Here is a 24434-nt window from a genome sequence, read left to right on the forward strand (position 1 = left end):
AAGGATATAAGAATGTAACAATGCCTGCTGTTAATAGGGCATCTGTCCTCTGAGGGAATGCGATATTTAGAAATATGTGACACTTTTTAACTGCGTAACTCTGTGTGAGTATACTCTGTATCACTTGGGTTGAGGCAATCCTCGCGTTCTCTTCTGCTCTCTTCTTTGGTTCATTTGTTTCAGTCGTGTCCAACTCTTTGTGATCCCATTTGGGGTTTTCTTGGCAAAGATACTGGAGTGATTGGCCATTTCCTTCTCTGGCTTATTTTACAGATGAGGAAACTGAGGCAGGATTAGGTTTCTTGCTCACGATCACATAGCTAGGAAGTGTCTGGGGCTAGGGTTGAAGTCAGGAAGCTGAGTTTTTCTGATTCCAGGGCCAGCACTCTATTCGGTGTGCCACTTAGCTGCCCAAGCTATCTTTCTTAGATCTATAAAAAAAAAGAGGTAGCAGTATCCCTATATTAATTATCCATGTAGGGAGCAAAATAACTGAGTTGTTCCCCAAATAATGCTCACCTTATACTACTGGTCTAGTGGCCTTTTCAGTTCCTTTCTGATTTATACATGCAGCTTTCCAAGAGTGTTGTATCCTGCACAAATTCCCTTTCCCCTCCCTTCCCATAAAGTAACTCAGGGGGCAGCTGGGTAGCTCAGTGGATTGAGAGCCAGGCCTACAGATGGGAGGTCCTGGGTTCAAATCTGGACCCAGATACTTCCCAGCTGTGTGACCCTGGGCAAGTCACTTAACCCCCATTGCCTAGCCCTTACCACTCTTCTGCCTTGGAGCCAATACACAGTCTTAATTCTAAGACAGAAGGTGAGGGTTTAAAAAAAATCCCAACTAAAAGCCCACCTTCTACAGGTAGACTTCTCCAATCCCTTTTCCTTCAAGTGTATCCCCTCTGTTAATTATTTCCTATTTAAGGGGCAGCAAGGTGGCTCCATGGAAGGAGAGCTAAGTCTAGAGATGTGAGGTCCTGGGTTCAAATCTTGCCTCAGACACTTCCCAGCTGTGTGACCCTGGGCAAGTCACTTAACCCTCATTGCCTAGCCCTGACTGCTCTTCTGCCTTGGAGCCAATACACAGTATTGATTCTAAGGGAAGATAAAGAATTTAAGATAATCACTTAAGATCAATTCATTTAAAGGAAACAGTACAACATTAGGAAATCTGCTTTCTAATTGGAGGAAAGATTAGGGACTTTCCAAGTTGAGAGGAAGAGTGAACAAGTGCAAGTCCCGGCATCCCCCCACAGGTCTGCAAACCAGTGAAGGAACATGGAAACAGTAACTGGTTAATCAACCGAGGGCCAGTTTTCAGATAAGATGTATGGATCGTTGAGATGTTCTGGGGTGAGAAAAGTCATCCCATCAGCATTTGGCTGGGACTCCATTTCTGGTCAGCATCACTGAGGTCCTTGGTTAAAGGTCTCTGAACAGGTGGTTCTGTTTCCCAGCTACACAGGGCTGGGTTCAAACCACGAGCTGAGGCTTTCTCTCAGTTCCTGTAATTGAGTCAAGTTATCTCACAGGACAGGATTTTGACAAGACACATAATTGACTAGAAAGGGAACTGAGTGTGGTCCACTGAATTCCTGTATTTAACTGCTTGCTGGCCTAATCCCTCAATTCCTTCATTTTTTTTTCCTGGGCAGGAGGGAGAAGAGTAGGAAGGAATATGTCTCTGCCCCAGCTCCCATCTACACTGGCACTCGCTAATGCTTTCAGTTTGGGGTAGCTGGGATCTTTTTTTCTTCTAGTCCCTATTTTTTCTTTAGTCTCAGACACTAACTCCTTCTGTGACCCTGGGTGAGTCATTTGCCTTCTGCCTACCTCAGTTTTCTTATCTTTAAAGTGGGGATGATAACAGCAGCCCACCCCAGAGGATTATTGTGGGGGTCCATTTTGCAAACTTTATAGGATTATGTATAAATGTTAGCAGGCTATTGTGGCAGTCAGGAAATAAAAAGGGAACTCTGGACCTGTTTGATTTCACAGATGTCTCATTACTTCCCGGTCCTCCGGGAGCTTCGTACCTATTCTGAAAACACTTTCCTCAGAGGGTGCTGGTGATAGGAGAGGGGGAGGGCTAGGTTTTGATTCTCCTGATCTCTGCCCTTAGCTAAATAATAACTTGGAAGAGATAAGAGGATGTGGAATGGGCATACATCACACAAATAAGAAACATAATACAATTTGAGGAGCTATCCACTTAGAAAAGCCTTTAAAGAAACTAAGAATTCAAAGAGGCAAAGATCAGGAAGAAGTGCATTCTAGGCTTGAGGGACAGCTTTGGCAAAAGCATGGAGGTGGGAAATGGAACGCCCAGTTTGGGGAGGATCAGGTAGGACAATTTGCCAGGAAATGAAGGTGTGTGATACATGGTAAGTCTGAAAAGGTGATCCCAAGGTAGACTTTAAATCACAAGCTGAGGTGTTTGTATTTTGTTGTAGAAGCAATTGGGAACCATTGAGAATTCTTGAGCAAGATGGCCACTTCCCCCTCTCATTTCCTCTCTTATTAGTTCCCTTATTTGTAAATTTGAAAAAATGTCTTTTTACGTTCCTTTGGGTTGTTCTATGATGGCATGATGGGGAAGTATTTCCCCACCTTTCCAGTCACTGGTGTCCTTCCAAATTCCCTTACAACCGACTTATGTGCCCTTCCTCCCTAACATTAAGTCTGCTGATGGAGGGAACACGGCACTTTGACCCTAGATGAGGGAGGAATACAAGGGAAAGCAATGAAGATAGTGAGAGGTGCCGAGTCAATGCCAAATGAAGGTTAGTTGAAGAAATGGGTCATATTTAGCTGGAAAAGAGAATGTTTAGGGTTGGGATATACAATGACTTTTTTCAGATACTTGAAGGGCCGTCCATAGACGAATTAGACTTGTTCTGCTTCTCCCCAAATGACAAAACTAGGATAATGAGTGTAAGTGACACAAGGGTGAATTGGGGCTTGCCATAAGGAGAACTTGTCTGCCAGTTGGAGCTATTTCAAAGTGGAATGTGCGGGCTAAAGCAAAGCAGAGGGACTCTGTGGGGATGATGGAGAAGGAAATCCTGTTCAGGTATGACCGAGATAGTCTTAGGAGTTCTTAAGTCTATGAACTTGGATTGAAAAGTATCACTTCTAATTAAAATTAAAATATTTAAAATTAATTATAATTTTAAATGCAAAAGATTCTAAATTAAAATATTAATTTTTACAAACCTCTAATGGAAATGTAGCATTTCCTTCAATTAGGCTTTAAAAAAGCAACATGATTCTGAAAAGGCATCCATAGGCTTTACCAAACTGCTGAGGTGGATTTTAGAAGCTGGGCTGGATAACTCCTAAGGCCCCATACAGCTCTGAAATTTGGGGGCTCTGTTATTGTATTTTGGGATCTGCCTGAGGTTTTTTTTTTGCCCAATTATGTCTGACTCTTGAGACCCCATTTACCTTCCACCTTAGAATCAATACTATGTATTGGTTCTAAGACAGAAGAGTGGTAAGGGCTAGGCAATGGGGGTCAAGTGACTTGCCCAGGGTCACACAGCTGGGAAATGTCTGAGGTAAGATTTGAATCCAGGACCTCCTGTCTCTAGGCCTGGCTCTCAATCCACTGAGCCACCCAGCTTCCCCCTGGGATTTTCTTGACAAAGATACTGAAGTGGCTTGCCATGTCCTTTTCAGTTCATTTTACAGAGAGGAAACTGAAGCAGAGTTGAGTGACTTAACCTAGGGTCTCATAGCTAGTAAGTGTCTGAGGCTGGATTTGAACTTAGGTCTTCCTGATTCCAGGCCCAGCACTCTATACACTGTAGCATGAGTCTTAAATGTTGCCTTGTTTAACTAGTCAATGGGCTATAGGATGGCTGGAGAATGAGAGGAAAGGGGATAATACCAAAGTTTCTCTTCTTCCTCAATGATCATTCAGACAATCCAGAAGCAGCCTAATGGACAGAGTAGATGGTGAAGGAAGAGAAGGAGGGAAAGGAGAAAACTGACAAAATCATTCATGCTTCCTCTGGTCATCTAGTCAATAAATAATTGAAGCTGGCAGCCAAGGCCTTAGAAGAAGAGACCTGGTCTAGCCTGTTGACATCAAGAACACCAAGTTCTGCTTTTGGGTGATGATGGTTGGATTGGAAGTGAATGGAGCCCTTAGGGATTTACTGGGAAAGACACTAGGGGGAAAGCAAAGAGGAGATACTAGAGAGCTATAGGGGAGTAGTGAGCTTCTATGGGGACAGGGATAGAGTTTTAGGGAGAAGGGGAGGAGATCCTAGAGAAGATGGGTTACAGGAAGAGGCATGTAGTTTTAGTGAAGGAGAAGGAAGTATAGGAAGACAGGGAAAGAGAGATAGAGAGACAGAGGAGGCAGAGACAAAGAGGAGGTCGTGGGGAAATAGGTATGAGATGAAGGATGAAGCAGAGGTTGAAATGCAAGATGCTCCTGGGGAGTTGACCTATAGGGATCATTCAAGGAAACCTGGACCCAGAACTCCCTCTGGAAACTTCTGGGAACTCCTAGGACATGTGTGAGTCAGGCTGAAAGGAGTCAACTCTTTGGTATGATGCTCCAAAACCTGGGAGGCACCTTGGTCCTCCACCCACTGTGATAACTTTGGGGGGTTGGATGCTCTGACACTTCTAAAAGGGGAGACAGCTACCTAGCTGTCTTCTTTAACTCATTATGTGTCAAGCAGTGCCCTCAGTCAGTAACCCATCCTGGAGAAAATGGGCAAATGGGTAATGCTTTTTCTCCTACCTTGGGCATGGTAGCCACTGTCTGGATGGTTCTCTGCCCCCAAAGAGCTAGATATCCACTGAAGCCTCTTTCCCTGTCTCCAGGCAGCTCTATAGGATGTGCAGATCTTTCTAGAGATCCTAGAGGACCTCATAAGGCCACCCCCCAAGCTTGGACCTGATCAGCCATCTCAAGATGGGTGCTGGGTCACCTCCTCAGGCAAAAGAGGTAGCAACAGCCCAGGGGCAAAGTTCTGAACTTGGCTTTTCCTGTTCTACCTGCCACAAGGAAGTGGCCACTATGGGGAGACTAGTGGGACTGGGGATCGGAGAGAAGAATGCCACCTATACCACACAGGAAGTTTGAGAACAGAGAGAGCCAGTAAGAAGCTATCTTTTCAATTGATGCTGCATCCTCTCCTGCTGCTGTGGGAGGGTGGGGAAGAGGGGACAGGGTCCAGATCAAGGGACCATTCAGAGTTTGCTGTATCATGTTGTTGTTCAGTAGTTTCAGTCATGTCACTATTTTGGGATTTTCTTGGCAGAAATACTGGAATGCTTTGCCATTTCCTTCTCTAGATCATTTGATAGATGAGGAAACTGAGGCAAAGAAAGTAAATGACTTCTCCACAGTCACACAGTAAGTGTCTGAGGGCAGATTTGAATCCAGGTCTTTTGGACTCCAGGCTTGGCACTCTAACTATTGTGCTACCAAGATGTCCTTTACTATATCATGTTAGAGCCCCAACTCCATCATGTGTCTTGAAGTCCCCAGACATTTCCAGGGGAGCTCTAAACTGAAGCATCCTGGGATTGCCTCAAGGCCAATTCCACAGCTGTTGCTCAAAGTTATCCTCTGATTGAACCTTTCCTCTATCCTTATTTAATAATAATTCATAAGAATAACATCTGACATTTCTATGGCTCCTATTTTGTGGCAGGCAGCATGTTAATACTTTCTAAATATTGTCCCACATGATCCTCACAACAGCCCTATGAGGTAGAAGCCAAGATCATCCTCATTTTATTGCCTGACTGAGTTGTATTTAGTGCATTTGCTCCTATCTCTGATTGGGGAAAGTTTTCTAAGATTCCAGAGAGGCTCAGGCATTGTCTTAAGCTCCTCCCCTTCTGCCTCCCACCAAAGGGTCTCAACCAGTCCATTTAGCCCAGCTCTTAATGGTGCTCTAAATGTCATATAATGAGTCCTAGACAGTCTCAAACTAAATAATCTGTATGTGAATAATCTCCATCCGCAGCTGGTGGATCACCTGGAGATCACAATCTTCCGCCTTCCCCCACCATGCAAAGTTATGCCCAATTCAGCCAACAAGCCACATTTTACCAAGCTTCTCTGAATCTGCTGTCTAATAAATACTGTACAGTGGATAGAGCACCAGGCTTCAACTCAAAAAGATTCATCTTCATGAGTTCAAATCCAGCTTCAGACACTTACTAGCTGTGTGACTCTGGACCCTATAGGCCTCAGTTTCCTCATCTGTAAAATGGGCTGGAGAAGGAAATGGCAAACCACTCTAGTATCTCTGCCAAGAGAACCCCAGATGGGGCCATGGAGAGTCAGATATGACAGAAATGGCAGAACAACAACAACAGTACTTTAAAAGGACCTCCAGAGGAGTGACCACACAGTTAATTTCCATGTAAGTGTGTGGGATGAGATTCAGCAAGTAATTCTCAGAGTACTATTTGGCTTGTAACCCCAATTTTCAAGAGCCCTTAGTATTACTAGTCCTTAGAATAAAACTGTTCTCCACCTCATACAATTTTTAGTTTTCCTGACCTATTTTAAAAACCTTGAGGAGAGTTTATCTGGAGCCTGAGAAAGATGCCCACTCTAGGAAGAGGGACAAGATAAGCTGAAGGAGGAAAGAACGGGGTGTCCCTCTCCTTGTTCAAGACTAAAATCTGACTGTGGATAAATAATTAGGGTTCCCTTACTGGGATCTCCATGGACCAATAAAATTACTCAACACGCATTATTATATGATTATATTTCAGTCACTCAATCTCCATCAGGAATTTTTATTCATTCATTGTCATTACTTTTCCTCACATGATAGTCACATACATCCTTTTCTTCTAGCCAGGTGATGCAGTAGGGAGAGAGTTGAGCCTGGATTTAGGAAGACTTGAGTTCAAATTCATACTCAGACATTTACTAGCTGCGTATCCCAAGGCAAGTCACTTTACCTCTGTCTGCCTCATTTTTTTCATCTGCAAAATAGGGATCATGATAGCACTTATCTTCCAGGGTTGTTGTGAGAATCACGAGTAAGGCACTTAGTGGATGCCCGCTTGGTACATCTTTATTATTTTCCTTCTTCCTTCTGTCTTTTCCCCTTGCATCATTTCATAAAGATCTTTCCAGATTTACTTGTATTCATCATTCTTGGGAGGCTTAGTTACATCGTCATGTTCCATTGCACGTGACCCACAATTTATTTAATGATCACTCTATCGTTGGATAGTTAGGTTGTTTCCACTTTTGGCAAGTACTTAAAATTGTTGCTATGAACATCTTGGAACAGATGCTTTTTTGGAGGCGGAAAGCTCATTTATTTATTTAATAACCCTTACTTTCTGTGTTAGTAACACCTCTATGACAGAAGGGCAAGGGCTAGACCAACAGGGTGGTGATTTACCCAGTGACACACAGCTAGAAAGGATCTGGGTTTTTATTTTTGAAAATACTTTCAAGTATATTTCTTTTTAAAAATTATTTTGTTTTATTTTAAAAAAATTTCCATGGTTACATGATTCATGTTGTCTCCTTCCCCTCATCCTGCCCCCCTCCTGGAGTTGACAAGCAGTTCCATTGGGTTATACACGTATTATCACTCAAAACCTATTGCCATATTATTCATTTTTGTAAGAGAGCCATCTTTTAAAACCAAAACCCCAAATCACATACCCATATAAGTGACAAAGCATATGATTTTCTTCTGTGTTTCTTCTCCCACAGTTCTTTCTCTAGATATGGATAGCATTCTCTCTCTTAATTCCTTGGGATTGTCCTTTCAGGTAGATTTCTTTTTTTTTTTAAACCCTTACCTTCTGTCTTGGAATCAATATCATGTATTGGTTCCAAGGCAGAAGAGTGGTAAGGGCTTGGCAATGGGGGGTTTAAGTGACTTGTCCAGGGTCACCCAGCTAGGAAGTATCTGAGGCCAGATTTGAACCTAGGACTTTCTGTCTCTAGGCCTGGCTCTCAATCCACTAAGCTACCCGACTTCCCCCTCAGGTATATTTCTAACAATGGAATCATTGGGCCAAAGGCTATAATAAATTTTTTACTTTTATGAGGTCCCAGATTGCTGTCCAGAGAAATAATTTTGTAATCATATCAGTAGCAGCTGATCAGTAAGTATTTATTTATTTATTTTTGGAAATTTTTATTTAATTAGTTAATTTCACATTTTTTTCATGGTTACAAGATTCATGTTCTTTCCCTCTCCTCTCTCCAACCCTCTCCCATAGCTGATGTGCAATTCCACTGGGTTTTACACGTATCATGGATCAGTAAGTATTTAAAAACATTTCTTTAAATTTATTTTTTTTTCAATCCCTCCTTCTCCATACTACAGAAGGCACCATCCAACAATACAAAATGTCTTTTGTGTTCCCACTTCTCAATTCATTCTCTGAAGGTGAACATTCATAAGTTATTCTTCAATTATCAAATCTGTAATTGTATATAATATTCTCTTGGTTCTATTTGTTTTACTCTTCACTATCTCATGTAGTGCTTGCCAAAATTTAAACAAATTAATCTGCTCATTGTTTCTTAAGCTTAAGTTTCTTAAGTTTCTTTAATTTCTTAAATTAAGTATTAAGTATTTTAAGTATTTAAGTATTAAGTATATAGTATTAAGCAATAAGTATTTATTGAATGCCTACTATGTACCAGGCAACAGGGATAAAAGTTTATCTGTGCCTGTTTCTCCACAACCCTGCCAGCATTGGCTAAAAGAAATTGCATTAGCTCCTTCTTCCAAAGGATAGGATATCTGTTGCCAGGAAGTCCTTTTTTAGGGCCACCTGCTTGGTCTCCTAAGTTCTCACATTATGATGATTACCTGGCATTCTCTGCTTTCTCTCGAGGATATTTTTTCTCTTGGAGCTACTCTTGCCTTCTCTCAGGAAAAGAGGGCTTCTTGGGAGGAACATAAGAGTTTCTCTGGCCAACCCCACTTTAGTCTCCAATGCAGGGCCTTTCACTCCATACTACCTCAGTTCTCTGTCTACTACTGGCTGCTCTTTGTGCACATCAAAGTGACACAAAACCAAATATATGGAAGGAAGAGAGGAAGGAGAGAATGTGAAGCGTGTAACCATGGAAAAATATTTAAAAATTAATAAATTAGATAAAAAACCCAAATATACAGAATACGGAAATGAGATAGAACCTGCCTCAGATGCCTCCCACTTGAATTCATGATCATATTGTAGGGGAATCAGAAATAAAGAATTATAGAACTTCAGAGCTGGAAGGGGTCTTAGTGGTCCCTTAGTTCAACCTGAGAAAGAATTCACTAAAACAGCTGAAAAGTGGCAGTCATGTCTTTGCATCCTACCTTGGACAGTTCTAATGTTTTGGAACCTTTTCTTAACTGCTTCCTTCTTCATAGCATCAGCCCACTGTTCCTAGATCTATCTGCTGAGACCAAGAAAAAGTAGGCTCATTGGGAATCCAAATCACAAGCCCTTCAGAAGCTTGAAGACAGCTATCATGTCCCTCTGAAGTCTTTTCTTCTTGGGACTAAACATCTCCAGGCCCTTCAAGAATTGTCGTACAGAATGAACTTGAGACCCCTTAATGTCCTAGCTGACTTCTGTGGCCATTTTTCAGTTTATCAGTGTCTTTCTGGGTGGTATCTAGATATAAAGATATAATACTCCTGACATGGTCTTCAGGGCAGAGGACAGAGGAATTATCATTCCTGGACAAGAGCCTTTTCTGAATCTAGCCCAAGATCAGATTGGCTTTCTTGACTGATCAAATCAAGTAGGTAGCATTAGTGAAGCTCCTTCCTAACCGGAAAGAACTCTATCAATGCTAACTATTATCATTATTCTGTATGCTAACTATTATGATCATTATCATATTATTATATATTATTATCATTATATATAATCAGATTTCATTGTTGGTTTATGCAGATACCCAAAGCCTATAAAGCCTTCTCAGACATTATTTAACCAAGCCTTTCCTCCTCCATCTTGTATTTGGGCAATTGTTTTTTTAACCCAAAGGTAAAACTTTACATTAAGTTTTATTTTTATCAGCTATGGCCCAATGTATGGTGCAGTCAGTCAAATCTTTTCGTATTTACCTCTCCTCCAGGGTGTTAGCTACTCCTCCCTGCAGTGGACTTTGTGAATCCCATTAGAGATTGCACTGATGATGAAATAATTAATGATGATTCTTTGGGTCTGGCCATTCAACCAGTTCTGAATCCATTGAATTGTGCTGACCTCACTATCTTTTCCAGAAACATAGTCAATTGCTTTGCTAAAATCTGTTTAGCAATTCTGCCCAAAATGGAAATAAAGTTAGCCTAGCATGACCCATTCTTAAGGAAATCATACTGGTTTTTTATGAGCGTTTTTCTTTTCTACGTGTTTCTAAGCCATCCATTTAACAGAATGTTCTAAAATGTAGTCTTCTCTGCTTTTACTCTGAACCTTTTGACATCTATTTCCCCCAGATCTATGTGTCAGAACATCATATACTCAGTTCTTTAGTGTTTGTTTCTATCTTATTTCCCTACTATTATTCCCTCTGATGTGGTAGATGAATGGAGAAATACATCTGCCAGTGAATTTAGGTATCTCCTCTTTCTTCTCAGCCCCAATCTTAGTCCTAAAGTTTTTCTTCAGGGTGCTGTAAGCCCTGAGCACTGACCACCTTCCCCTGTGAGACACAGGATTCTGCTTCTCTCACTCTTAATTTGAACACCTCCCTTCTCTTTTCTTTTCCTCCCTTTCTTTCCGGATGCCCACAATTCCAAGGCAATGACTTCTTGAAGAAATCCCCCTAGGCTTTTGACCCAATAAATCTGGGGTGTGTGCATGCACGTGGGTGGTTTCCAGTTTTAGAACTAAGGATTTTGTGGGGGTGTTTGGGTGCTCGTGTTTGTGTATGTGTATGAGGAGAGACTTCCTCTCTTGGCAATAGCGATCATTCTGTATGAAGGGTTGGTATGAGGGAGATGCAAAACAAAACCTCAGAATGGGTAAAGGCATTTATTCCTTCCCAGCCTTGTGGTCCCATCTTCTTCTCTGAATTATATTCTGTTCACTTACCTCAGTTTAAAGCCTACCCTAGCTACTTCTAATTTGTGTGACTTTGCCTTCTCTCCTTGGTGGGTCTCAGTTTCTTCATCTGGAAAATATGGGGGTGGGATTCAGTGAGGTATTTGAAAGCACATATTAATGGGAACAAAGGTAAATGGGGGAGCAGGAAGAATTTTCTATAGGAATCACAGAAAGTTAGAGAAGAAATAGCTAGATGAGGTAGGGGCTGCAGGGGCTAGGTATGGGTGGAAGAAATTTGTGTTCTGTGCCAGCCTTGCCATTGGCTATATGACTTTGAGAAAATAAAAAAAAAATTGGGGCAGCCAGGTGGCTCAGTGGTTTGACAGGCAGGTCTAGAGACAGGAAATCTTTGGTTCAAATCTGGCCTCACCTAGCTGGGTGACCCTGGGCAAGTCACTTAACCCCTACTGCCTAGCTCTTATCATTCTTCTGCCTTGGAACCAATACACAGTATTAATTCCAAGACAGAAGGATTAAAAAAAAAGAAAATCAAGAAATGATGGAATGCCAGAAAAAGAAGGGAACTTGGGGGGGGGGTGTCAAACCTATCATTTACCTGTAAGTTTTTTTTTTTATGTTACTTCAATTTCCAAAGATATCCCCCCTCCCTTCTCCTATTCCTGCCCATAACTCACTTAGGGATCTCCCCCATCACAAAAAGAAGAAAAAGGAATTCAGAAAAACTGACTAAAACCACAGAAGAATTTTCAGTATATGGGACACTTCACACTTATGACCCTCTTTCTTTGTAAAAAAAAGGAGGAAGATATATTTTGCCATGTTTCATCTCTTCCTTGAAAAAGGAGATCTTTTCTCCTTTCATTCAACCCTTTGCAATCCAGCTTCCAACTTTAACAAATAAGTGAAACCTCTCCCTCCAAAGTCCTTACAATATCTCAATGGTCAAATAGGATAGTCTTTCCCTCTTAGCTTTCATCCTTGATAACCTGTCTCCCTCTCTTCCCAGATACTCTCTCATTGCAGGGTTTTTGTCATGCCACTCACTCTCTCTTGGTTCTCTGGCTACCTGTCTGATCATTTTCTCTGCTATCTTTTCACCCACTCCTCCCTGTGGGAGTTCCTCCAGATTCTGTCCTGGGCCCTCTTTCCTTCTTTCTCCACATTCTCTTCTCAGGAAACTCATTCAATACCATGGATAGAATTAAAATTCCCATGCTGATGACTCACAGATCTATAGATCATACTCGAAAGCTCTACTCTAATGCTACCAATTACCTCTTGGACATCTCAAACTGGATGGCCTGGAGACATCTTAAATTCAACATATCCGAAGACTGAATTCATGATTTCTCCCCTCAAATCCTCCTCTCTTCCAGATTTTTCTATTCTTCTTGAGAATACCACCAATCTCCTAATCCTCTAAGTTCACAGCCTAGGTACCACTCTAGCATTCCCAGCCTTTCTCACCTCACATATCCATGCCAATCTGCCATTTTTTTTAAACTCTTACCTTCTGTTTTAGAATCAATACTGTGTTGGTTTTAAGGCAGAAGAGTGGTAAGGACTAGGCAAAGGAGGTTAAGTGACTTGCCCAGGGTCACACAGATAGGGAAGTGTAGGCCACATTTGAACTCAGGACTTCCTGTGTCTATGGCTGGCTCTCTATCCACTGAACCACCTATCTGCCCCGAATCATCTCCTTCTACAGGAAACCTTTCCCAGACTCTGGTCTTCCCTTCCTAAATCCCTTGCATTTGGTTAATTTCTATTTATTTTCTTTTAATTTATACTGTATATACTTATATATGTGTACCACCTAGCTGCCCCGAAATTTGACATTTCTACCCCCACAACATGGTTCCTCTCTGACACTTCTCCATTCACACAGTTACCACTTGAGTTCATTACACTATAACATCAGCCTTAGATCTCCTGCCTCAAGTGTCTCCCCTTTCAAATTCATCCTCCATGTGGCTGTCAAAATGATTTTCCTAAAGAGTTGATCTGACCATGTGAGTTCTCTACTCAGGAACATTTGTTGGCTCTCTACTATTTCTAGGATTAAATATAAGCTCCTCTTATTAGTTTGTAAAATCCCTCACAATCTGACCTCAAGCTATCTTTCCAGCCTTTTTTGGACATTACTTCTCTTTCAGCACTCTGCAATCCAGTCCAACTGGCCTTTTTCATGTTCCTTAAACAATGTGCTCCATTCCTGGTCTTTGCACTGGACATCCTCCACACATTTTCTCTTTATCTCTGTTTCTCTTTCTTTAAGATGTAGTTAGTCATTATCTCCCCATGAAGTTTTTCCTGATCCTATCACCTGCCTGTGCCCTCTCTCTGAGTCTACCTTATATTTAACTTATATTTATTATTTATACCCTTATACATGTACTCATTGCCTTCCCCATTACAACGTAAGATACTTGAGAGTAGAATTGTATCATTCTTTGCTCTTGTATCAGCTCCAGGATCCATAACAATACCTGATCTTGTCCCATAAATGCTTGTTGATTGATTGATAATTTCTTTTCTAGAATAAAATTAGGTTATTAGAATTATATGACAGTTTCCCAACTACCTTATTTAACAGAGGAAGAAACTGAAGTTGAAGGTGACATGCCTATAGTCACATTGAGCCACTGAAAGTAGAAAATGTTTTTAAACCCTTACCTTCTGTCTTAGAATCAGTACTATGCCAGATGTGAACCTAGGCCCTCCCATCTCTAGGCCTGGCTCTCGATCCATTGAACTACCCAGCTGCTCCCAGAAAAATTTAAAGGTAAAATCTCATAAGGAGTTAGAGCTGAAAAGGGCCTGAAAATAGATAAACTGGAGACCAGGAAGAGGCAAGGACCTCCCCAAGTTTACAGATGGCATAAGCAGAAGAGTGAAGAAGTCCCTTGCCTTCTCTGGCTCTATTTTTCTATTTGTATAGTGGACCTGATGGGCATCTAAGGTCCTGCCTCACTCTGGCTTTTTGTGTGGTATGGTGAAAAGACTACTGGGCCTGAAGTCAGGAGGACCTGAATTCAGATCTGTCTTCAGACATTACCTGTGTGACTCTGGGAAAGTCATTTAACCCCTATTTACCTCAGTTTCCTCATCTGTAAAATGAGCGGGAGATGGAAATGGCAAACCAGTCTAGTATCTTTGCCAAGAAAACCCCAAAAGGGTTCAAAGAGTCAGACAAGTCTGAAAATGACTAAACAACATGATTTCTTTTCCTGGTTCTAAAGTACCTGTTCACGGCTGGGACTTAATTATAGTGGATGATAAAGTCTCTGAGTCCTGACTATCTCTCCTGAGATTCTTTCCTACATCTACCTCCGCCCACCCCCCATCTTCCCTTTCTGATTTCTAGGATAGAGGAGAGAAACTGGGGACGGGAGGTCAGTTCTGGCTCTTTCCCCTAATTTTTCCCATTTCATTTCTTTTCCTTTCACTCACCCAGAGCACAGAAAACAGGGATCATGGGATATGGAGCTGGAAGGGACGTTAGAGGTCACCCATTCATCTCCTTGCCTTACCGACAGGGAAAACTAGCCCTGGAGAGGCTGTGACTTCCCTAAGGTCACACAGTGATGGAGGAGGGACCCAGGACTCTGGCTTCTACACATTTCCCCACCCTGAGCCCCACAAGGGCAGGAATGTACAGCGTTGACCTTGTTTGGGTTGGGGGGAGGAGAGGAGGGTGACACTTCCAAGCAGAGAAAGGCATTACGGGAAGGTTATCTTATCAGAGAGAGAGAAGCAAACAAGGAGACCCAGTCCCAGTGTGTGACACACACAGTCTCAGACTCTCACACTCGTCATCATGACACACGCAGGCTGGCATATGGTTCCACCCTTGCAGGTCACACATGTTACACTGACAAGCATGATGTCTCATCTCATCCCTCACCTGTGGCATAATCCTCTCTCCAACTCTGCCCCACACCTTCTTTCCATTCAGCTTCAGCTTTCTTCTCCAAGGGGAGATAACCCTCTGGCCTCCCTGGGAAAGGAGGAGGCAGGCCCCAGTGGAGGTGCCTCTGTGTCTGGGGTACAGGCAGCCTTGATAATAGACCTCTGGGGGCCTCCCTCTGCCTGAAGGGCACATACCCTGCCATCACCTTTGGTCCACCAGGCTTCACAGGTGGGAGGGACTGCCAGCTTCTGCTTCCTCCCTCAGGAGGGCCTTTGGGGGCAGACACAGGGGCAGAACCTGGAGACTCCTAAAGAGGAAATTTGGGGAAGTTCCTTCAAGCTTCTCTCTTCAACCCATCCTTCACTCAAGTGCTGAAGGGATTTTCCTGAAGCTCAGGCCAGCCCACCAACGACACATGAATCATTCAATTCCAGAGTCTCCCTCCTGCCTCTGGGCCCAAAGACAGCCCTCAGTCTCCACGCCTTTGCCCAGAGCATTCACCATGTCAGAAGTGCTCTCCCTCTTTCCTTCTCTCTCTTAGACCCTCTAGTTTCTTCCAAAGCTCCCATCAATTTGTTAGCTAACCCCAGTTCTGAGACAATGTCCTCTTCTACGGGAGCTTTTTCTTCTTCCCACTCTTGAGCTTATTGATATTTTTCTTACACACTTTGCTTGAGCTTATTTATATTTTTCTTACACACTTTTCTTGAACTTATTTATATTTTCCTTACATACTTTTCTTGAACTTATTTATATTTTCTTTACACTTTTCTTGAACTTATTTATATTTTCCTTACACACTTTGCTTGGGCTTATTTATACTTTCCTTACACACTTTGCTTGGGCTTATTTATATTGTCCTCACACACTTTGCTTGAGCTTATTTATATTTTCTTTACACACTTTGCTTGGGCTTATTCATATTTTCTTACACACTTTGCTTGAGCTTATTTATATTTTCCTTACACACTTTGCTTGAGCTTATTTATATTTTCCTTACACACTTTGCTTGAGCTTATTTATATTTTCCTTACACACTTTGCTTGAGCTTATTTATATTTTCCTTACACACTTTGCTTGGGCTTATTTATATTTTCTTACACACTTTGCTTGGGCTTATTTATATTGTCCTCACACACTTTGCTTGAGCTTATTTATATTTTCTTTACACACTTTGCTTGGGCTTATTCATATTTTCTTACACACTTTGCTTGAGCTTATTTATATTTTCCTTACACACTTTGCTTGAGCTTATTTATATTTTCCTTACACACTTTGCTTGAGCTTATTTATATTTTCCTTACACACTTTGCTTGAGCTTATTTATATTTTCCTTACACACTTTGCTTGGGCTTATTTATATTTTCTTACACACTTTGCTTGAGCTTATTTATATTTTCTTTACACACTTTGCTTGAGCTTATTTATATTTTCTTACACACTTTGCTTGAGCTTATTTATATTTTCCTTACACACTTTGCTTGAGCCTATTTATATTTTCCTCACACACTTTGCTTGAGCTTATTTATCTTTTCCTTACACACTTTGCTTGAGCCTATTTATATTTTCCTCACACACTTTGCTTGAGCTTATTTATCTTTTCCTTACACACTTTGCTTGAGCTTATTTATATTTTCCTTACATACTTTGCTTGAGCTTATTTATATTTTCTTTACACACTTTGTTTGAGCTTATTTATATTTTCCTTACATACTTTGCTTGAGCTTATTTATATTTTCTTTACACACTTTGCTTGAGCTTATTTATATTTTTCTTACATACTTTGCTTGAGCTTATTTATATTTTCTTTACACACTTTGCTTGAGCTTATTTATATTTTCCTTACATACTTTGCTTGAGCTTATTTATATTTTTCGTACACACTTTGCAGATACTTCTATATCTTCTTAGAAGATAGTTTCCTGAGTACAAAAGTGATTTCTCTTTGGCCTACGTTCCTTACCACTTAAATACAGAAGGGGCAAGAGAAAGGAACAAGCCTGGTGATTCCCATGTGCCAGGCACTGTGCTATGTAAGCACTTCTCCAACTATCATCTCATCTGAGCATGTAGTCAGCCCAGTAGGTGACTGGGGTGATTGATGTCTCCCAAGTAGGATTGAGTGGATAAGAGGACATAGTGGTTGGCCATTTCTTCATTAGCAATTCCAAGAAATGAGTTTTCTAGGCAGTGGGTGATGCTCTCTGCTGGGTCCCTCATCCACTGAGTTTTCTTGAGAACCACAGAATCTCAGACCCGGAAGGGACCATAGTAAGGTCTCATGTTTCAAGTCATCCTTGAATTGCATTCGGTCTTTGCTTGAAGACATTAAGGACCTACTACCTCCCAAGGACGTCAAGTCCACTTTTGGACAATCCCCAGTGTTAGGAAGTTGGTTCTTCCCTCTGAAACTTCTCCCCACTGCTCCTAGCTCCGCTCTCTGGAGCCGATCAGGACAAGTCTAATCTTTCGTTCCACACACCATCTCTTCAAGTACTCCACCGCAACTACCATCCCCTGCTCTCCTTGCCCCAGTCTTCTCGGTTTTCAACCTCCATATCTGGTCATGTCTCCAGGTATGTTTTTTTTTTTTAATCTGCCTTGTTGTTCTTCAAGCATGGCACCCAGAAATGGGTACAGGACTCTCGATGTGGTCTGAGGGCAGGTAATGAGGAATATCACCTCTTTGTTAGAAACTGTAGCTCTCCTAATGCAGCCCAAGAATGATGATAATATCTAGTATTTACGTAGCATGCTAAGTTTGCCAACCACCTCGTAAATGTTATCTCACTGGATGTGAGCTAGAGAGAGATGATCTAAATTGGAGATGACCAGCATTAAGAAGAATTGAGAAGATGCAGAAGGGAAAAGGAAGCATTTATACAGCGTCTACTGTGTGTCAGGCATGTGCTAAGTTTACAAATATTATCTCATCTGATTCTCATAACAACCCTGGGAGGGAGGTGCTATTATTATCCTCATTTTATAAGGGAGGAAACTGAGTCACCAAGAGGTTAAATGGCTTGCTCAGAGTCACACAGTTAGTTAAGGATCTGAATCCAGATTTGAACTCAGGTCTTTCTAAGTCCAGATCAGATGCTTTGTATCATTTAGCTGCTACATACGAGCTGCCAGATGACATTAGGAGATATTTTGGCCTTTTGTTTGCTTTGGTTGTGATACAATAAATACTCTTGATACTGGGTTGCACTGCACTATGTGCTGTGTGTTCTCACTTTGTGAACCATTGGTCCATTTATTGGTGGTCCCACTTGCTAAGTTAGTATCTTGCATGTTGATGGTGCCAGGCACTGTGTCCTGTGCGCTGGGGACCTATCTGCTGGCTGCCCCATGGGCTAAGCATCCCAGATGGTGGTGGTGCCATCCCCCGGATGCCCTGTGTGATGGCTGCCCTTGGCACTGGGAGCCCGCTGAATCTATCTTAGGGTCAGAGCTGATGACTCTGCCATTCCTGTGCTTCTGTGAGTGTCAGCACATTTCTTTGAACTTGCCTTGGTTTAAAAGAGAATCCCTTTTACAGAACTTCTGGGCGGTCTCAGCTTAGCTCAAAGAGAAAAGACTCGGCCCAAAGGGGGCTGCAGAGAATAGATGTCAGGGCATGGTAAAGGTCAGGGGGGTGGCAACAACTGCCCCAGTTCTGGTGATCAGAGGAAGTGGGGACATCGTGGGGGGCTGGATGAAGAGGAGGATGGTGGGAGAGGGGAAGAGAGTCACAGTGTGATCCTGCACCCTCCCTCTCTGTGGCTGTCCTGGCTTCCTCTCCTCTAAGCCTATAGCAGCTCCTGGCTGTTGTCCAAGGGGCCTGCAGTCAGCGTCAGTTCTTAGGTCCTTATCTCCAGGATCTGTAGGGGCTGGTCTTGTTCTCCAAGAACCCTCCCCACCCCACCTATATCAGGAGCTGCCAAGGTCGAAGGTACATTTGTCTGCCTAGTTCAGCCCCCAAAAGAACATCCAGGAGTAGCCATGGGGAAATCGGTGAGAGCTGGGTGTGGAAAACCTTGGAACTGGAGTTCCCACTGGCTATACAAGGAAGCAAGACAGGGGCTCTTGTCCTGGGTCCAGGGGCCAGGGTGGCTGAGGGTCCCATTTTGGGTCCTAGGGAAAGAAGGGGAAATCCAAGGTTTTGTTCTAGACCCAGAAGAAGCTGTGTTTCTATTCTGGTTCTGAGAGCATAGAGGAGGGGGCAGCTAGGTGGCTCAGCAACTCAGGAGGTCCTGGGTTCAAATGTTGCCTCACACACTCCCTACCTATGTGACTCTGGGCAAGTCACTTAACCCCATTGCCTAGCCTTTACTGCTCTTTTGCTTTGGAACCAATATACAATATGGTTGATTCTAAGGCAGAAAGTAAGGGTTGTTTTGTTTTGAGAGAAAGAGAGAAAAAGACTGGAGGTCTTATTCCAGTTCTAGGGGAAGGGCTAGCTGATATCTTGTCACTGTTCAGGGTGGGAAGGACAACACTGGGGATCTTGTTTTAGGTCCAGGATAGGGAGTAGCTGAGGGTCCCATCCTGGCTCCAGGGAAGGGAGGAGGAGCCAGGGAGCCTTGTTTTGGGCCCCAGGAAGAGGTAGGCAAGTCCTGGGTCAAGGGGGAGACAGCAAGTAAGGCCCTATTGGGGATCCAAGGGGTTCTGTGGCCATGTTCTGGATCTTGACTGGGGATGAGGGGAGGCTTCTGATCCCTCTCTTCTCTATTGTTTTCCTTCTACCAGGACAATTATGAAATGTACTCAGTGGAACTGGACCGAAAGGGTCCTGGGGGGGACATGGAGGCCAAGCTGCAGAAGAAGAAGAAGAAAGGTGGCGGTGGGGGGAAGAAGGAGCGGCTGGAGAACATGAAGAAGGAGATAGAGATTGTGAGCTGGAGATGGGAAGCGGGAGGGCAGGAAGGTGTAGCTGGGGTTGGCGGGGATGGTTGGGGTTCACCAAGCTCTTCTCTTTGGTTACAGAATGATCACCAGCTGTCAGTGGAAGAACTGGAGAAGAAATACCAGACAAACGCAAGCAAGGTGAGGGGAAGAGACACGAGGAAAGACAGGGAGAGACAAGAGACAGAGACACAGGGAGATAGACTGAAGAGGGAGAGATAAAAACAAAGAGACAGACAGAGAAAGAGAAAGACTGAATGAAAGATAGAAGAGAAAGAGATAAAGACAGAGAAGCAGAGAAAGAGACATAGAGGGACACAGAGACAGACAGACAGAGAGAGAGAGAGAGAGAGAGAGAGAGAGAGAGAGAGAGAGAAAGAGAAAGACTGAATGAAAGATAGAGGAGAAAGAGATAAAGACAGAGAAGCAGAGAAAGAGACAGAGGGACACAGAGACAGACAGAGAGAGAGAGAGAGAGAGAGAGAGAGAGAGAGAGAGAGAGAGAGAGAGAGAGAGAGAGAGAGAGAGAGAGAGAAAGAGACAGAGAAAGAGAGAGAGAGAGAAAGAGACAGAGAAAGAGAAAGAGAAAGACTGAATGAAAGATAGAGGAGAAAGAGATAAAGACAGAGAAGCAGAGAAAGAGACATAGAGGGACAGAGAGAGAGAGAGAGAGAGAGAGAGAGAGAGAGAGAGAGAGAGAGAGAGAGAGAGAGAGGAAGAAGAAGGAGGAGAGGGAGAGAGCAGATGGACATACAAGGAAGAAAGAGGCAGAAAGAGAGAGCTATCCAGAGACAGAGAGACACAGAAGAGAGGTACAAAGACCAGGGAGACAAGGAGAGAGACAATTCATACAACAGACAGTGAAAGTGAGAGTGTAAATGAGCCACAGAGACAGAGACAGAGTGGCAAAAGAGATACAAAGACTAGAGAGGCAGAAGAAAGTAGCCATACAAAAGACAGACAGAGAGACAGAGAGATGGAGAGAGACAGAGATGAGAGAGACATGAACACAGAATCTCAGAACATTAGCCCTGGAAGAGTCTCTCACTACTGTTTAATCCCACCCTTCCCAAGCACAAATCTCTCTTTTAGCATCCTTCCCCAACAAGGCACTGTCCAGCCTCTGTTTGAAGATCTAGGCCAGGTTGCTCACTACCTTCAGAAGTGCCCCCCCTGCCCCCCCCCATTGCCCTTCAGGACAGCTCCTTCATTGTTGGGATACTTTTTTCTCCTGACAATCATCAGCCTAGTTAATTTGTCTTTTTGAAACTCCTCCTTGTTGCTCCTGGTTCTTCCCTCTGGGACCAAACTGAACAAGGCTAACCTTCCTCATGTCAGCCTTTAGATCCTCGAAAACAGAGCTCATGCTCCCTTGCGTCTTCTCTTTTCCTTCAACCAGTCCCCCTGTGGCATGAAATTGAGGCCCTCACTCATCTGGGCTGGTCAATGCCCTTTCTAAAATGGGGGACCCTTTTGGAACTGACCATAGCAAGCAAGACATGATCCAAGGAGGAGAAAGAGGCAGGGAGAGCCAGAGCCAGACCCACAAGAGACAAGCTTTAGATAAGGGCCAGGGAACTAGAAAACAAAGGGAGACCTGGGAACCTGGGGACAGAGACTGTGACAGTCCCCCTTCAAGAGCTACTTTGGGAGGAGGTTCTGGGCGAGGTTGTCCAGCTTTGACCCTTCTCTCCTTGCTTTCCCCCAGGGTCTGTCCACCCGATTGGCAGCCGAGATTCTGCTCCGAGATGGGCCGAATGCCTTGCGCCCACCCAAAGGCACCCCTGAGTATGTGAAGTTTGCCAGGCAGTTGGCAGGGGGGCTACAGTGCCTCATGTGGGTGGCCGCAGCCATCTGCCTCATCGCCTTTGGTATCCAGGCTGGAGAGGGGGACCTCACCACTGATGATAATGTGAGCCCACTCAGGAATTTCCAAGCAATGGATGTCCAGGAAGGGACGGGGAGGCTAGAACATCATATGTCCAGCATGGTCTAGACTGGAATGTGTTCTGAGCAGGGGAGGAGGTGCTAGTGGTCTGCGTTCCCTTTTCCTCTAAAGTCCTCCTCCTCCCTCTAAATGCAATTACCCCCTCTCTGTCCTCCACAGCTCTACCTAGCCCTTGCCCTCATTGCTGTTGTTGTGGTTACTGGCTGTTTTGGTTACTACCAGGAGTTTAAAAGCACGAACATCATCGCCAGCTTCAAAAACCTTGTGCCACAGGTCTGAGATGCCCCAAGATGGGATGGGATTGGAGGTGGGAAGGATATAGTAGGCAAGAGGGCAAGAGTCCTGGACTCAGCAGTCTGGAGAGGCTGGATGAGGCTAAATGAATGAAAAAAAAAAACATTTATTAAAGACCTACTATGTGCCCAGCACTGTCTGCCCTAGGTGCTGGAGGTACAAAAGGTCCTCAAGGAGCTTGCATACTAATAGGGGAAACAATACACTGTAAGGGAGTGGGGGCCAGGGAAGGAGTTTTGGTCTGGGGAGTCACAAGGTTGATGGATGGAGCCATAGATCCAGAGCAAGAGGTGGAAGGGAGGGGAGAAAAAGTATTAAGTGCCTACTGTGTGCCAGGCACTGTGCTAACTAAGCACTTTCAAATATGATTTCATTTGAGGCTCACAACAATTCTGTGAGGTAGGTGCTGTTATGGTCTCCATTTTACAAATGAGGAAACTGAGGCAAACAGGTTCAGTAACTTGCCTAAACATTACACAGCTCAGTTAATATCTGAGGCTGAATACAAACTCAGATTTTCTGACTCCAGATCCAAAGCTCTGTGCACTGTGCCCACCTAGCTGTTTCAGCTGGAAGTCGGGATGGTAGAAGGTGGGATGTATAGATGTTCTGGTGGGTGGCTAGATTGGATGGGGCTGTGGGAGGCTCACTATACAGAGTGGTCCAGATAAGACTTGGTGCTCATTCACCGTCCAATCCGGACAGCAGAGGGTGGAGCCAAAGATGAGTAGATGAATTTCTCCTAAGGCTTGGCCCAGGTTGGTCCTGGGGTCACTATTGGAGGGAAGATGGGTTCAGTAGCCAGACATGGCTCAGACAAGACTGGAACTCTCACTGAGAACCGCATGACCGTATCCCATCTGTGGTACTCCTGGATGAGGTCCTGCCATCTTTGCCAATTCCTAACCAGGAGCTCTGATCTTGAGACAAGTGATTTTTCTAGCTGTCAAATGGGGATCGTACCAGCATCTTCTACTTTCTAAGTCTTAGTGGCTGCAGAAATGGGAGCTTTTATTCACATAGTCCCAGCTATTCACACACTCTCCCTATATTTCCTTCTATGTGAATTTGTATCCCTTAATAATTGCTCTGTATATGTTCTCAGTAATGGTGGTAGGAGAGGGGACAGAACCGAGCATTTCTCCAAGAATGGCAACTCCTTCCAGGGTGTTAGTCAGCAACTCTCTCCTGTTGTCTCAAGGGTCCCTGTTGCTTGGGGCTTTCAGAGATGAAGTGACTGGCCTGGGCTCATATATCTCACATGTACTAGAGGTAGGATTTGAATCTGAGTCTTCATAGGAGCATAGGATCATAGATCCAGGGCTAGAAAGGACCAGGGAGACCATCTTAGTCTAATCCTCTTATTTGATGAATGGAGAAACCGAGGCCAAGTGACTTGGTCACATAAGTAGTAAGGGTTAAAGGTCTTATAGTCAGTAAGAATTCAATCGTTTTCAGTCATGTCTGACTCTTCGGGAGCCCAGTTGGGCTTTTCTTGGCAAAGCTTCTAGGGGGGTTTGTCATTTTCTTCTCCAGTCTATTTTACAGATGAGGAACTGAGGCAAACAAGCCTAAGTGACTTGGTCAAGGTCACACAGCAAGTAAGTGTGTGAGACCAGATTTGAACTTAGGAAGAGAAGTCTTCCTGATTCAAGCCTGGAACTCTGTGTACTATAGAGCCACCTAGCTGCCTCTCAGTAACAATAGTTCATGTTTTCATAATATCTGAAGGTTGACAAAGCACTTTTCCTAGCAGGGAAACATCACAGAGAGGGAAACAGAGCCACAGTTTGGGGGAGTTGTCCACGGTCATACAGATTGGGGATTTCAGACTTGAATGTTGGGCAGTCACTTAAACTTCCCAGGGCCTCAGTTTTCCCATCTGTGAAATGAGGAATTTGGATAAGAAGGCCACCGAGGTCCTTTCCAGCTCTACGTTTAGGATCTAAGAACCCAGATTCCCTGCCTCGTGTCAGAGGTCTTCCAGCTAAGCTGTGGCTACCCTCTCCACGTTTCCCTACTCCCTTCTCTCATCCCTCTTCCTCCCAGCAAGCCACTGTGATCCGCGAGGGAGACAAGTTCCAGATCAACGCTGACCAGTTGGTGGTAGGTGACCTGGTAGAGATCAAGGGAGGTGACCGTGTGCCAGCCGACATCCGCATTCTGGCTGCACAGGGCTGCAAAGTAGACAACTCCTCCCTGACTGGAGAGTCGGAACCACAGACCCGTTCCCCAGAGTGCACACATGAGAGCCCCCTGGAAACACGCAACATCGCCTTCTTCTCCACCATGTGCCTGGAAGGTCAGCATCCTCGGCCCAGGAGTCCCCAGCCCCCTTTCTGACTGACCCCT

The 24434-nt window shown here is 43.8% G+C and overlaps 1 protein-coding gene across 1 annotated transcript in view; it reads left to right on the forward strand.

The window, feature by feature from the left end:
* The window catches only part of ATP4A (ATPase H+/K+ transporting subunit alpha), a 50301-nt gene that overhangs the window by 17008 nt on the left and 8859 nt on the right, over window positions 1-24434 (forward strand). Inside the window, exons 7-12 of the mRNA XM_056826209.1 lie at window positions 17489-17529; window positions 19685-19828; window positions 19922-19981; window positions 21549-21752; window positions 21948-22061; window positions 24132-24384. Coding sequence (XP_056682187.1) covers window positions 17489-17529; window positions 19685-19828; window positions 19922-19981; window positions 21549-21752; window positions 21948-22061; window positions 24132-24384 — 816 coding nt within the window. The remainder of the gene's footprint in view (window positions 1-17488; window positions 17530-19684; window positions 19829-19921; window positions 19982-21548; window positions 21753-21947; window positions 22062-24131; window positions 24385-24434) is intronic.

The sequence above is a fragment of the Monodelphis domestica genome, chromosome 4, assembly GCF_027887165.1.
Source record: "Monodelphis domestica isolate mMonDom1 chromosome 4, mMonDom1.pri, whole genome shotgun sequence".
NCBI lineage: Eukaryota > Metazoa > Chordata > Mammalia > Didelphimorphia > Didelphidae > Monodelphis > Monodelphis domestica.